Source organism: Carya illinoinensis, chromosome 7 (genome assembly GCF_018687715.1).
Source record: "Carya illinoinensis cultivar Pawnee chromosome 7, C.illinoinensisPawnee_v1, whole genome shotgun sequence".
NCBI lineage: Eukaryota > Viridiplantae > Streptophyta > Magnoliopsida > Fagales > Juglandaceae > Carya > Carya illinoinensis.
In genome coordinates this window covers 40,851,613-40,865,635 of record NC_056758.1, presented here as the reverse complement: position 1 = coordinate 40,865,635, position 14,023 = coordinate 40,851,613, and the positions used below count along the sequence as shown (strand labels likewise).

Here is a 14,023-nt window from a genome sequence, read left to right as displayed (position 1 = left end):
AGCTGCATGAATGATTGAACGAGCCAACGACGTTAAAGAGTTCATTAAATATATATTTCAAAGAGTTGTAACTTGGAATTGGGAGATCATTTTTTGGGTAATTTGATCGTACCCCCCAAATAGACTTGAGTACTGAACAAGTTACGGGCATCAATGGGAAAGACACATGCATTGACCTCGGCCTCAAGCCCGGATGAAAGAAGAAGAAGGAAAAATAGAAAAAAAAAAAAAAAACCAAAACCTCACCTAGCCCTTTAAATTGCGCATCTACAAATGACCAGCACCTTTGAAAAAACAGACTTTGACCTTGACAAGTTATGGAGCTTGTTCGTGTTGTATGCAAGAGAAATGTACACAAATAATTTTCACAAGTATATTAATTTAAGTGAGGAATATTTTTATAAAATAATTTACAAATTTTTTTTTATATAAATACTTTTAATTTTAAATATAGTTGTAATAATGACTGTAGGATAATAATAATTATTTAAACAAAAATTAAAATAAAAAAACTAAAAATTAATTGGAAACCGGGAGGGAGGCCCGAGCGTCCATCTTTCGAGATGACGGAGGGTGAGCGCCCCCGGGATGAGCCTCCCCCAGGTGCCAGGTCAACGAGATGCGTATGCAATAACCAGGTGCCTCAACAAGACTAATGTGAAAATGGTGTCACCTTTGTCTTAGACCACTCAATATATATATATTTGAATGGATTCCAAGGGTCCTGTAAAAAAAGGTTACTTTTGACCATCTTATGCTGTTCTTGGTAGATAAACTTGTGTGGAAGTCTAGATTATATTATAAAAAATATAAAAAAATTATCATAGTTAGAGTAAGCTTAAACAACCAAACATGCTTTTTCTTGGATGAAAACAAAACATTATAGAATATTTTGTGTTAAAAGTAAACTTGGATATGATTTTAAGAGTACAGTTAATTAATATAATTTTATCTGATTCGTTATTTTTTAGAAGTGAGATTATTTATTTTCTGAGATGTAGCCTGTTGATTCCTTCGCTAGCATGCCGGATCTGACCAAACAACAAAATAGACATTAGTTTCAAGAATAGATAAACCGATCCTCCGTGGCGCTATCCTTACCGTACACGTCCTGGTTGTTCAAAATGAAAAGCATTTCGTGGGAAACGGCTTGAGAGTCGAGACTTTTATTTTATTATACTTCTCAATCCAACGTACACGACAATTCATTTTAGAATTTTTTTTTCCAGCTTTACTTATCTATTAAAATTTAATGATTTAATACATACATGATATTAAAACATTTTAATTCAACTTATACATCGCTCATTCTATACTCATGACGTGATTCTTATTCAGATATCAATGGTTAATTATCCAACCATCAATCAAAATCCGAGAAAACACATTTACAACGTACACCCATTTTCTCTCCTAAGAGGAACACAAATAGAAACACACACCAGCGACACAACGCCCGCACCAGCCCCTTTCTATGAGCTGGTTATTCTCTCTCGATTTTAAAACGCGGAACCGAGTCTCCGCCTCTCCCGTCATAAGTATAACGCGGAATGATATTTTATTTTGCCTGCCCTTTCACGTTCCTTCATTATGATATTGGTGGAAAGACACTATACATTATTCTGGCACGCACAAGAAAACGCCATTATTGTAAAGTATGAAAGAATCAAAGTGAAATAATATGATAGTGATCTGGGTTCGTTGAATTGAATTAAACCGTGTGTACTCCACGTTATTCTCTTTCATTCCAACTCCTTTATTTTCAACTCCATATGCAACGACTCAACAAAACAAGAGAAAAAGAAAGGAAAACGAGGATATAAAAGGAGGGTAGCGGTTTTTCGTTTCTGCAAAGCATTCTGCTTGTTATTTTGACTCTGTGTTGGTTTTGGGTATCGGAGGAGTTAAAATTGATGGATAGGACAATGAAGGAGATGAGGAACGGTACTGGTGATTCAGTGATGGATGTGGAGGGTAAGTCTGGTTTTGGAGGGGGTGTTGAGGACGTGTACGGTGAGGATAGTGCCACAGAGGATCAGCTTGTCACTCCCTGGACTGTCTCAGTTGCAAGGTGAGAATGAGACGCAGAGATGAATGGCAGCAATATGTCATTACTGTTTTAATTGTTTGTATGCATTTTGATTTAAATTGTTTTTCTTTGTAATGTTTGGCTGTTTACACTATTGTCGATGGTTTTCTTAGATCCCCTTAGAATTTCTTTTTTCTCACTTCTTTTGATTGATTTTTTTAATTATTTCTTCCTGCCAAAGAAAAAAAATACCCATTTTAATTTATCCATTGTTTGCATTAAGTTATTTTTTAAAATCTAATTTTCTAGTTCTATGTTTCTTGAGGCTTTCTATACGTAGAAGGTTTTGATCTGGCAAAGCTTTTCATTTCCTCGTTTTATGCAACTAAAGTATTTCATTGGGTCTTTTTGTCGTTGGACTTTCTGATCAGCAAGTGAGAGAATAAAGTCTACGAATCGAATGCTAGATATATCTTGATGAGAAATTGGTTTTGGAAAAAAGTGCCTTCAACCTCTATTTTGATGGATGTAGGCACCTGATTTTTTTTCTTTTCATTTTTTCAAAAAATGCGATCTTTATTCATTTCACCTTCATTTTCATAGTTTCCTCGCAATTTTCTCCCCAAAATTTTAAATTACATGGACTGGCCGTCCTTAATGGTGCTTACTTATCCCAATCATTCTGATTTTTTTTTCTTCTGTGCCTTTTCATTTCTTGCTTGATAATGGTATAAAGAACAGAAACATCGTGCAAAAGTTGATTTTTTTTTTTGTTGACCGTATGTTTTCAGCGGGTATACCTTGCTGCGGGATCCACGCCACAACAAAGGGCTTGCCTTCAATGGGAAAGAGAGAGATGCTCACTACTTGCGAGGTCTTCTGCCTCCATCAGTGCTTTCTCAGGAGCTTCAGGTTACTTAAACGACCTATTTATCTTACTCATACAATCAGTGCTTAATACCATAGTTGTCATTGTTTTGGTTTTGCTAATTGGATAATTTGTACTTATTGCTTTTTAGGAAAGGAAGTTAATGCACAATCTTCGCCAATATAAAGTTCCATTGCAAAGGTACATGGCCATGATGGATCTTCAGGTAATTTTTCATTTGCCTAATTCATATTGGTTTTAGAACAGTCAAACATACCTGAGACAATGAACTCTAAAAGGATCCTCTTCAGTATTTTAAAATCAATCCAAATCAAGTCACAGAAGGGGCTTTAATTTTCAATTGTTAAACCACGGTTTCCTTTTGATTCAAGTTGACTCTCTCTTGCCCCCTCTCCCTCGAGGCCCTACTCTTGAGGATGTAATTTGGATCAAGATTTGTCTTTGTAATTTAAAACTGGAAATAAGTGGTGCTAATCTTGTTTCATGGGTGTTAACAATATTTAAGCAACTCTTACTGAAGCTCTGGTACAACTTTGTTGTGTTCTCCAGGAGAGAAATGAAAGGCTGTTTTACAAGCTTCTGATCGATAATGTTGAGGAACTGCTTCCAGTTGTGTACACTCCAACTGTTGGTGAAGCTTGCCAGAAATATGGAAGCATTTTTAGGCATCCCCAGGGACTTTACATCAGTTTGAAAGAGAAGTATAATTTCTGAAGGAATTTTTTATTTTTAATCTTGTGCATAGAATTGAACCAAATAATTAATGGTCTGTCAATTTTTTCAGGGGTAAGATTCTTGAAGTCTTGAAAAATTGGCCAGAGAAGTCTATTCAAGTTATTGTCGTGACTGATGGTGAGCGTATATTGGGGCTTGGTGATCTTGGCTGCCAGGTATGGTACATTTGATTCAATTTGAATTTGATATCTGCAAAGATAAATTATGCGTTGGATTTCATATAATCTCTATCTCTTGGCTCACTGTTGAGTTTTTAAGCAATTTCTTTGACATGATTGTTTCATGTTTATCAGGGAATGGGGATTCCTGTCGGAAAACTTTCTCTGTATACAGCGCTCGGAGGAGTTCGTCCTTCAGCAGTAAGCCCTATTCCAACTGCTCTCCCCTTTGTTTCATGGACTTTTACATTATTTGTTCTTATGTTATTTTAAACTAGATTCTCGTGATCGTGAGTTTAAGGCTAATTTCTTGGCATAATTTTCTTTGTTTATGTGTTTTAGCATTAATTAGCCCAACTAGGTTATGACCACACCTCTCTGACGATGCAGTTCGATAAACTCCTCATGGAGACTTGAAAGTTTTGTTACTTCAAATAGACCTTAATTAGTTGTTTTATCAAAAGTGTTGACAAATTAATAGGACCTTTTTAATAATAAATTTGAAAGTAACTTTTCTATTTAATTTATTGTCTACAGTGCTTGCCTATAACCATCGACGTTGGCACAAACAATGAGGAGCTATTGAATGATGAATTTTACATTGGGCTCAGGCATAAAAGGGCAACTGGGCAGGTTTCATGATATTCTTGTCTCCTTCCCTTCTCAGTTACTGCATTTTTTTAAAAATATTTTGACAAATGTAAATATTTTATTATAAAGGTGGTTTTTCTTTCTTTTGATTTAGGAATATACAGAGCTTCTAGACGAGTTCATGAGTGCAGTTAAACAGAACTACGGGGAGAAGGTTCTAATACAGGTCTTTATCATTTTTCAACCAACTGTTTCATACTTCTTTGAAGTTTTGAGTTTGTTCACATGGCTGTCCTGTTATCTTAATGTTTAACTTTTATTCCCCAGTTTGAGGATTTTGCGAACCATAATGCATTCGAGTTGCTGTCACGATACCGTTCATCTCATCTCGTCTTTAATGATGATATACAAGTAACGCGTTCAGAAACTTTCTGACCTCTAGCCATTTTGTTTTCAATTTGGTAATGTTTCTCTAAAGTAGCCCCTTCCAATTTGATTCAGGGTACGGCATCTGTGGTATTATCAGGGATTATAGCAGCCCTGAAATTAGTTGGTGGGAGCTTAGCTGACCATACTTTCTTGTTCCTCGGTGCCGGAGAAGTGAGGCTCGAATCCATCTACCTTTGAAGCTTTTTTTGTTCCCTCCTTTTTATTGTGGATTCCTTTCTTTCATTACTGAGACTAAGAACAAGTTGAAAGTCATAATTTAATTGTTTCACTCTTGTTGGATTTACCTTTTTTAGTCTTCATCCAAAATTTCAAGCAACGTTTAACTAGATGAACCCATGCTTTCCTTCTTGTTGCTTTTCTGATCCCTTTATCTATGTATACATCATGAATGGTACCAGCTAATCTTATCAACGTTCATACATACACTACTGGTTCTCACTTTTGTCCCTTGTCTATTGAAGGCTGGAACAGGTATAGCGGAGCTCATAGCACTTGAGATGTCAAAGCAGGTATGAACTTCTCCATCTAAACCATTTTATGTTTTATTCAGCAAACAATCAGTCATTGAGTTTTATTTTCCTCACAGACAAAAGCTCCACTAGAACAAACCCGAAAGAAGATTTGGCTTGTGGACTCAAAGGTAATAGGAACCTCATCTGAAGTTCATGCCTGGCAAGGAAAAAATAGTTTTTCTGTTTTTCTTTTTTTTTTTTCTTGGCATTTTTCCTATATCCTGTTGAATTTTCTTTTCTTCTTTATCTCACTTATAACAAGTAAGCTAATTTTGTTGCAGGGACTGATTGTTAACTCCCGTAGGGAGTCGCTTCAACACTTCAAGAAGCCTTGGGCTCATGACCATGAACCTGTTAAGGGGCTCTTGCATGCTGTCAAGGTGCGAAAATGTCTTGGATAATACTTTATCTTTAGTCAGGGACCTCCGATAAGGAATTTTATGTAAACTTACATCATGGTTCCAATGTACCAGGCAATCAAGCCGACAGTTCTGATAGGATCGTCTGGAGTGGGAAAGACTTTCACAAAGGAGGTTGTGGAGGCCATGGCATCTTTCAATGAGGTTCTCTTCCCGGCTCAATCTAAGATATTTATATAATTTAACAGGAGTTGAAATTGATGCTATTTATCCCCCAAAAAAAAAGTCTGACATTGGCTTCGACGATTGGTTTGTAGAAACCTCTGATTTTAGCTCTTTCCAACCCAACTTCACAGTCTGAGTGTACTGCTGAAGAAGCTTATGCATGGAGCGAGGTAAAACTCTTTTTCTTACATTCTAAATTCAAGCTCCTCATTAATTGAAATTTGACCGTTATTATGCATAGAGCTGGAAATAGCGTCACTCTTTTTAACTCTGTCCTCGGTGAATATACAATATAGGGTCGAGCAATCTTTGCCAGTGGAAGCCCATTCGATGCCGTTGAGTATGGTGGGAAGGTTTTTGTGCCCGGCCAGGTCCAAAACTTTATTATTATGCTATCCTAAATGATTCGATTCACATCAAATTTACATGGATATAACTGCTCACTAAATTCATTTCATTCAGGCCAACAATGCTTACATTTTTCCTGGTCTTGGTTTGGGTTTGATCATCTCTGGTGCAATTCGAGTGCACGATGACATGCTTCTGGTAGCCTGTAAGTACATCTATAATGCATATATCTGGTTGAAAACTTTGCTGCTTATGATGGCAGCATATACTCATATTCTACCAGATTTGTTTTCTGAAATTCTTCTAGGTTTTATGGTTCTTTCTTTCCAAATGGTTGTATCTACCGTATAATCCCTGTGTACCTGGATGGTGTATTTTAGCTCATGTATAAGATATTTTTATTGCATATACCAAAAAAAAAAAAAAAAAATCCTTAGTAGCCTAGGAATCCTTTGTAGAATAGTGGAAGAATGCTAAAGTGGGTGGAACAATACTCACCTGCTACTTCATTGTTATTCTTCAATCTTCTCATTTCCTTTTATGTTTGTTTTAAACTATTCTCATAATTCCTCCTCTTCCAACAGCGGAAACTTTGGCTGCACAAGTGACACGGGAAAACTTTGATAAGGGGCTGATTTACCCACCATTCTCCAATATCAGAAAGATATCTGCCCACATTGCTGCTGATGTAGCTGCCAAGGCATATGACCTCGGTGAGTTTCGTTTTCATATGTTCAGCCCAGCCCAAACAAAAGTTTCCTGTAACTTGTTAACATTGCTGTATAATCTGATTGCTGTATAGGTCTTGCTTCTCGCCTCCCTCGACCAAAGGATCTTGTTAAGTATGCAGAGAGCTGCATGTACAGCCCAGTTTACCGAAGCTATCGTTGAAATCCCTCCATTTTGTAATCGGCAATTTCCCTGAGATTCTAAATTTTTGTTTCCTTTTTCTTTTTGTGCCAGTCATTGGTTTTCCTTTAATCCTCGAGTTCATAAATTACAGTTTATATATTAGGATAACAAGTATTTTGTTATCCATTTTCTTCAAAGATAAAAAGGGAAATAAGCGATTTTTACTCTAGAATAATGACAAATGTATTATGATTATACATCTGATGCCTAATGACTGATGTGTGGGACTGCCAATTCGGCTCAACATGGGTGTGGCACAAATGTTAGATGAGTACAACAAATTAAATTTGTTGATGTTGGAAATTAAATTAAATTAAATTAAATTTCTGAAAGAATGACTTTAGCTTGTAAGAGTGGCTTATTTATCTTCATTTTTAAATTTGAATAATGTCTTTAAATTCATCTCCATTAAGGTTTTGTTCACTTTCAGAAAACTCTCATCTCATATCATCTTAATCATTATAACTTTTTCAAATTTTTATACAAAATAAAATAAACAATTCAACTTTTTCAAATCTCAATACAAAAATAATATATTCTAATAATATTTTATTCAACTTTCAACTTTAATCTCAACTTATCTCATCTCTAACAACAAAAGTAGCTATAAATGAAGAATCATTTTTCACTCTCTAAACATTATTTTTATTGTTTTTTCTCTCTCACCCATTAAAATTAACTTTGTGAAATTTATATTAAGATAATTTTGATATATGAAACTTGTATTGAATTGATGATACAAAGTGTTTTTTAGTACGTACTAATATGATAAAATTGATCATTTTGATATATAATATTAGTAATATTTAGATATATAAAATTGGTATTTTTGAACACATAGTGCTAATTGTAAAATATATAAATAATAATTATAAAAAATAAAAATAAAAAATAATAATATTTTATTATTATTTAGTTCAAAGATGCATAATCAAACGTGGCATTTTTCTTAATATGCAAAATTAATTTTCAAAAAATGTAATTTTAAAGATGCATATAGAGAAACCAAGGCTAGTGTTCTAACATGCTTTACATCACAATTCGCACCCAAATCTTGGGCTAATGCATTTCAACAAAAGCTCTTTATCCAATTATATGTTCCTAGGTATATGCTACCAGCTGAGAGTGTGTCTAAACAGAGTAAAGGACGCATCGAATAAGAAAAATTCAGAAAAATTCTTCTCAGCCACTATTCATCACTCCACACTACACACCCTATAAAAAACATCCATATATCTTATGAAAAGCATCCCTACACCCTATAAAAAGTTATAAGTGCGATGTGAAAATGAATAGTAGTTGATTCATAATAAATCCCATCGAATAAACTTCAACAGAGGGATTGACCCAAGCCATATACAATAATCTCACTACGTAGTGACTGGAAAATTCGTTCTCTTCCTTATAAAGGGGAAAAAAAAGTGACCAGAAAATTCAGAGAAGCACGTCGACATTTCACTGTTATCGCATGCCATCAGCAAGTTGAGAACTCCTAATCCCCCAAAACAATCTTGGCTTCAACAACTTATTTGTGGCAGTGAATAGCCAACCCATTTGGGTTTCACAAGTGGCACAGTTGGTGATCGTCCATGAATACCTGCAATAATTTGTAAATTGTCAACTTTTGCATCTATCATAGAACAGATTAATTCTATTTCTAGAGTTCTGAATAAAATATTTCCCAAAGTACACAGTTTCATCACCATTTACTCGTGGAAATTGCACAGTTTTAATAAATGTTAACAGTACTTAGCATCTTGTTTGTCCCAGACAATTACACAGTAGGAAAAGACTGCAAATAAGGAGCTATAAGTTAACATGCGGTGCAGAAAAAAGATATATGATAGCATACTAATATTTGAAAATCGGAAGAGACCATATGATTGCATTCTGATTGGTTGACAGGTCTAAGGGAATCGTTGAAAGAGCCACTGAAATGCCATCGATAACCATGGCATTACTCAAAGTAGAAATCGGACGGGTTGTGTGATGAAAAAATGTCAGGCACCATAAAACAAAAAACCACAGCAACTTAACCAAAATCATACACAAGATATAATCATGACAGTCAAGGTCCAAAGAATGCACATTCATCGTGGAAAGCATTGTGCATATATGGCTACTGGGAAAAAAAGCAAGCAACAATGGTGGGGGACTCAATGTCAATACATTCAGTACCAAGCTTCCCTGCTTGCTTCTAAGGTTTCAGACACTTGGCGCAATCACTTTGCTTATGAAGTGTGACATTGCCCAAGTAGATTTCTTCAAACAAATCACTGGGACATAAGAACAAAAAGAAAAGATAATTCCATACCCAGGAAACCAGCTGTATTCTAAATGTGGTCGCCCCCTTAGTGCTAAGCCATTTGCTCTGTAGAGTGTCATTATTTCATGTACATAGCCGTGAGGGTTCACATAAGCACCAAGAGGACCTTCACAGGACATAACCAGCATATCACTCCGCCTTGCAATTACAGTCTGCATCATTGCATCAAAGTAAAAGGCAAGAACGGAATGAGTTGCTGCATATCCAGTTAGCAACAGAGAGAGAGAGAGAGAGAGAGAGAGAGAGAGAGAGAGAGAGAGAGAGAGAGAGAGAGATGTTTGGACAAGGATGATAAATGACCTGACAGTTTTTACACTGAATAAGATTGACACTCTCAAGTAACTCAATTTCCCGACGCAATCTATATGAAATCCCATCAATCTCCAGAAGCTCCTGCCTTGTAGATTCAGAAACAGGGATTTTACTGGCAATATAAAATGACAAAATACCGGGCTTCCGAACAAGGCCATCCATGCTGGGTGCCCCAACTATCCTTTTCCACATATCTGCGAAAATAAGTGCAGAAACACAAGTATCATTAACTGAAAAATGAGTAGACAAGATCCAAACTTATTGGCCTAAAGGCATAGCAAACAGGAAGAGATCGTCGGTTTTAAAATATCTGAAAACTTTACGCTGCAATTTTCCACCTAGACCAAGCATCCAAAGCTAAAATACCCTGGACTAAATGAGGATTTCTTTTCAGATGTTATTCTTACTCATCTAAGATTTAACTCTTTTTTTTTTTTATAGGTGCTCATCTAAGATTAACAAGGTTGGTTCTACAAAATTCAAGATTTTTTTGCAGATTTGATGCTTTTCATGTATTAGAAAATCCGTCTTATACCTTCCCTGACAAACTACAGAAATGTTTATAATGGTTTCAACCACATTAGTGTCCTTAGACTTAGGCTGCATTTGGGTACTAAGAGTACCTCAAGCACTCTCAACACTTCTCACTATTATTTATTACTTTATTATTACTTTTCACTTACTTTTACTACTATTCATTACTTTTCACCTACTTTTTACTACTATTCACAACTCTCCTCAACACTTCTCGACAACAACATTAGTGTCTTATGTTATGCAAATGGATGAACTTAAAGTGAAAGGCAAGAAGAATATAGGGGCACGAACAGTCAAGGTAAATTACCTGCAGCCCTTTCAGCAAGGCTATAGGAGTCATACATACTGTAAACCCAGTAGGGCCAGAATGCTCTTGAAGCTCTGCGAACTTTGTTGAAGTCTGTTTTTTCCCAACAATGGTCTGGCTCTTCTCTTTTGCAAGATTGCCTTCCTGAAGTTGAGCTATTTCCCAATCCCAACTCAGCAATTCCTATTTGCTTCTTGTGGTCTGCATGCAATGATCCCATGGACTCAGAGTCATCCAGTGAAGGCCTTCTAAATTGTAGGTCTGACCCACACAAGAACTTGTCATCATCGCTACTAGTTGATTCATCCATTATATCACACCCATTAGAAGAATAAACTGCAGAATGGTGGATTGTCCTTTCCACAGGGGAGAGTGCACTCTCAAAGCTTCCTTCGGAGTTTGAGTCTGAAACATTTTCCTCATCTCTAAATTGATGCAATTTATCATGAGCATGTAAAGGCCGTGTACGTGAGACTACATGGCTCCGAAGATTATTGAATGGAGTCAATTTTCCACATGCATCACGTGGAGTCCTTAATGGTTGATCCTCCTGGATAATTTGGACCTCCCCACATGGCTAAAAAGATGACAAATTCCCCAAATAAGCTCTTACAGTTAGACATATCAAAAAAGATAAAACAGAAATAGAATTCAAGCCTAACAATATCCTTTTTTGGGTAAGTAGATGTAATATCATCCTAACCACTGCTTCCACATCAATCCAGCGTTTCCTTAAACGAAATCTCTGCTGCCCACGAGTAACCACATTCAGAGAACCATCCTCTAACCGACGGTATTGCCGAATCTGTAAAAAGTGAGTTTAACAAGTTTAAGCTATTTGCATTAATAAGGTATCAAACACTAGACCCCAAAATCTAGCACTCCCAATGAAGAATACCACAGGCATGAAACTTCTCTAGCTCATATTAAAAGAGGCACTTGCCAACAGGCTTATAATTTTTCACTTTTTTATTTTTCTTGTTTCTTTTTATTTTTTTTATTTTTTTTTGGGGGGTGGGGGAAGGGAGTGTTAATGTAGAATTGTGTGTTATATTGCAATTACTATGCGTATAAATAAGATCTGCATACAAATAGGTTAGACCCCCATCAATTGAAAAAGGAAGAAAAAGAAGAAGAAAGAATGAGCTACAAGGTTTTGTAACTATACCTCTGCTGTTGTCCCAATGGTTGCAAACCTTATCCTCCCATTAGCAGGATCCCTATGAACATGGACCTGGAAAAGTTTCAAAACGTCATCAAAACCTTTAGACAACAGCAAGAAAGAAATCTCAAGCAGTAATAGAGTAGTGAAAAGCAGTCAGGAGGTCACCTACCACACCAATTGTATAAGGAGCATCAACCTGGGTCAATGCTTTCTCAACGGCAGCTATAAAAACTGGCTGGATAACTCTTAGAGGAAGGGTGGCCTCTGGGAACAGAACAACTCCTAACAAATATCACATGGATCCCCATTAGAAAAATCAATTAGGGGACAAGAATGAACAGGAATATGAAGGCATCCTCAGTAAAGGTGGAGAAAAACTTTAATAGCCACCAGGTAGGTACTGGAACTGAAATTCAATAGCTTAATCGTTTAAATAAATAGATAAATAATTACCTTCAAGATAGAACAGTGGGAGGTTCAAAATGGAACCACCTTCCAAAAATGCCATCTGACGATGAGTGTCTTCGACCTCTGTCTCATGCAAGTGAGATCAAAACAACATAAGCATTAGAATTTGCCTACCGCCAAGCGCCACCAATATATGCATATACATTAAACAGAACACTGTATGCATACCACCAAGATATGCATGTAATGAAGCCAAACAGGTGTTAAATGTAATTTCGCCGGACATGGCAGCACCGCCATAACCACGATCACTTTGGTTCACATGAAAACATGTGTAAAGACGTCAGCAACCCATGAAAATAATCAAAACAACAAAAGTGAAATCAATTACAGATCATTATAAAACGGGAAAAAAATCAAAGAAAAGCTATTTAAGCACATCCATCCCCTATTGGTAATTGAGTTCGAGCCAATGCGCTATGAATATTAATCTCAAATTTTCCGTATCTATTTATTCAACTTCAGTAGCCAAAAATAATAAAATAAAATAAAATATTTTTTAATCAAACCTGGTAATAAATTCTCCTTGACTATGGATATTATTTTGAATTATCATGCATGGTACTGTATTCTCTAAGTGTTAAACTAGGGTAACCAGAACTCTGTCGCTATGACAGCTGTTCTAATTCTTGATATGATTTTCTCGCAAGCCAAACGGCACGTAAGGAAGTCCAGTTTCACCCTCACGATAAATTCAAACTACGAAATAACCCTAATTAAGTTCCGTACAACGTAACAAGATTTGGGGATATGATAGTAAACCGATCAAATTTCGAATAAAAGGAAAACCAAACAACGAAAGGGTCGGTGAAATTACGTGGTGACAAGGTCATCGTCGGATGAGGCGTAGAGGTCATCGACCTCTTCGACCTGGAGTTCCTCGAGATCGAGCTCTCGAATCTGCTCCATCTGGTGCCTCTCTATCTCTCGAATGCCATCGTCGTCCATTCCCTTTGATTGTCACTATGTTTAAGGTTTTGGCTTCGGGTTCTGTCAGAGACTCAGAAACAAAGTAGAATTTAATAGCGAGAGCTTTGAACGCATACCCGCCACTGTGAATATCCCGGCCGGCGGCAAACCTCCTGAAAATTTGGGATTCTTTCCTTTCTTGTTTTTTCCTCCGTAATTTTCCTTTTCGGCTCTCACATATTGTTTATTGCGTAATGCGTCGGGGCAAGTTCGAAGCGCGGGGAGGGTGATATTATTCAGTTATAAATTTAGGCCTCGTTATGCAGTTAGATCATAGACGATATGAGATATCTTTGTTAAAAATTAAATAAAATGTTATTATAATATAATTTTTAATATGAATTTTGTTTTGAAATTTAGAAAAATTATTTTTTTATTAGATTTTGTATAAAAATTGTAATGATAAAATGAAATTAGATAATTTAGTTTTGTGTAATTAATTAAATTAGGCTAACTATCAAATATTCAGAAAATATTATGAGATTTCATGCGTTTATCGTTTTTTCATCTTAAATATTAATATCAAAGTTATATAAATTTATAGAGATATGATTGTAAGTATGAAACATATTTACTCAAACACTAATAGAATGCTTTATTTACTCTTGCAAGTGATATTCGACGTTTAAAAAGGACAAAAAAAAAAAAAACTCCAAATAACGCGCGGACACAACTGCATACAGTTCTGCGTCATGCATGCCAAAAAAATAATAATTAATTAGCTTTGACAT

The 14,023-nt window shown here is 35.9% G+C and overlaps 2 protein-coding genes across 2 annotated transcripts; one reads left to right on the top strand and one right to left on the bottom strand.

Annotated features, from left to right (window-relative positions):
- Window positions 1-1,457: 1,457 nt before the first annotated feature.
- LOC122317447 (NADP-dependent malic enzyme) lies at window positions 1,458-7,452 on the top strand. The gene is made up of 19 exons (XM_043134553.1): window positions 1,458-2,071; window positions 2,821-2,941; window positions 3,049-3,123; window positions 3,468-3,619; window positions 3,703-3,808; window positions 3,947-4,012; window positions 4,349-4,444; window positions 4,557-4,628; window positions 4,730-4,813; window positions 4,904-5,002; window positions 5,314-5,361; window positions 5,439-5,492; window positions 5,646-5,744; window positions 5,838-5,927; window positions 6,041-6,118; window positions 6,245-6,319; window positions 6,411-6,501; window positions 6,881-7,009; window positions 7,099-7,452. Exons 1-19 carry the CDS (start codon window positions 1,914-1,916, stop codon window positions 7,185-7,187), a joined length of 1,782 nt encoding a protein of 593 aa, XP_042990487.1. The 5' UTR covers window positions 1,458-1,913; the 3' UTR covers window positions 7,188-7,452.
- A 784-nt stretch (window positions 7,453-8,236) lies between these two features.
- LOC122316881 (protein cereblon) lies at window positions 8,237-13,520 on the bottom strand. Its single transcript, XM_043133711.1, has 10 exons — window positions 13,141-13,520; window positions 12,492-12,574; window positions 12,309-12,386; window positions 12,025-12,137; window positions 11,859-11,924; window positions 11,394-11,495; window positions 10,691-11,267; window positions 9,835-10,040; window positions 9,523-9,686; window positions 8,237-8,805 (listed from the first exon to the last, which is right to left on the bottom strand). The coding sequence occupies exons 1-10, from the start codon at window positions 13,269-13,271 to the stop codon at window positions 8,670-8,672; spliced, it is 1,656 nt and encodes a 551-aa protein (XP_042989645.1). The 5' UTR covers window positions 13,272-13,520; the 3' UTR covers window positions 8,237-8,669.
- Window positions 13,521-14,023: the final 503 nt, after the last annotated feature.

Excerpts from the sequence above, each read along its gene's own strand:
- LOC122317447 (XM_043134553.1), top strand. The coding sequence starts at position 1,914 with ATGGATAGGACAATGAAGGAGATGAGGAACGGTACTGGTGATTCAGTG. Across the intron at positions 2,942-3,048 it reads TGCTTTCTCAGGAGCTTCAG|GAAAGGAAGTTAATGCACAA; the intron begins GTTACTTAAACG and ends ATTGCTTTTTAG. Across the intron at positions 6,502-6,880 it reads TGACATGCTTCTGGTAGCCT|CGGAAACTTTGGCTGCACAA; the intron begins GTAAGTACATCT and ends CTCTTCCAACAG.
- LOC122316881 (XM_043133711.1), bottom strand. The coding sequence starts at position 13,271 with ATGGACGACGATGGCATTCGAGAGATAGAGAGGCACCAGATGGAGCAG. Across the intron at positions 10,041-10,690 it reads CCTTGCTGAAAGGGCTGCAG|ATATGTGGAAAAGGATAGTT; the intron begins GTAATTTACCTT and ends TTATTTTCGCAG. Across the intron at positions 9,687-9,834 it reads TTCAGTGTAAAAACTGTCAG|ACTGTAATTGCAAGGCGGAG; the intron begins GTCATTTATCAT and ends GCAATGATGCAG.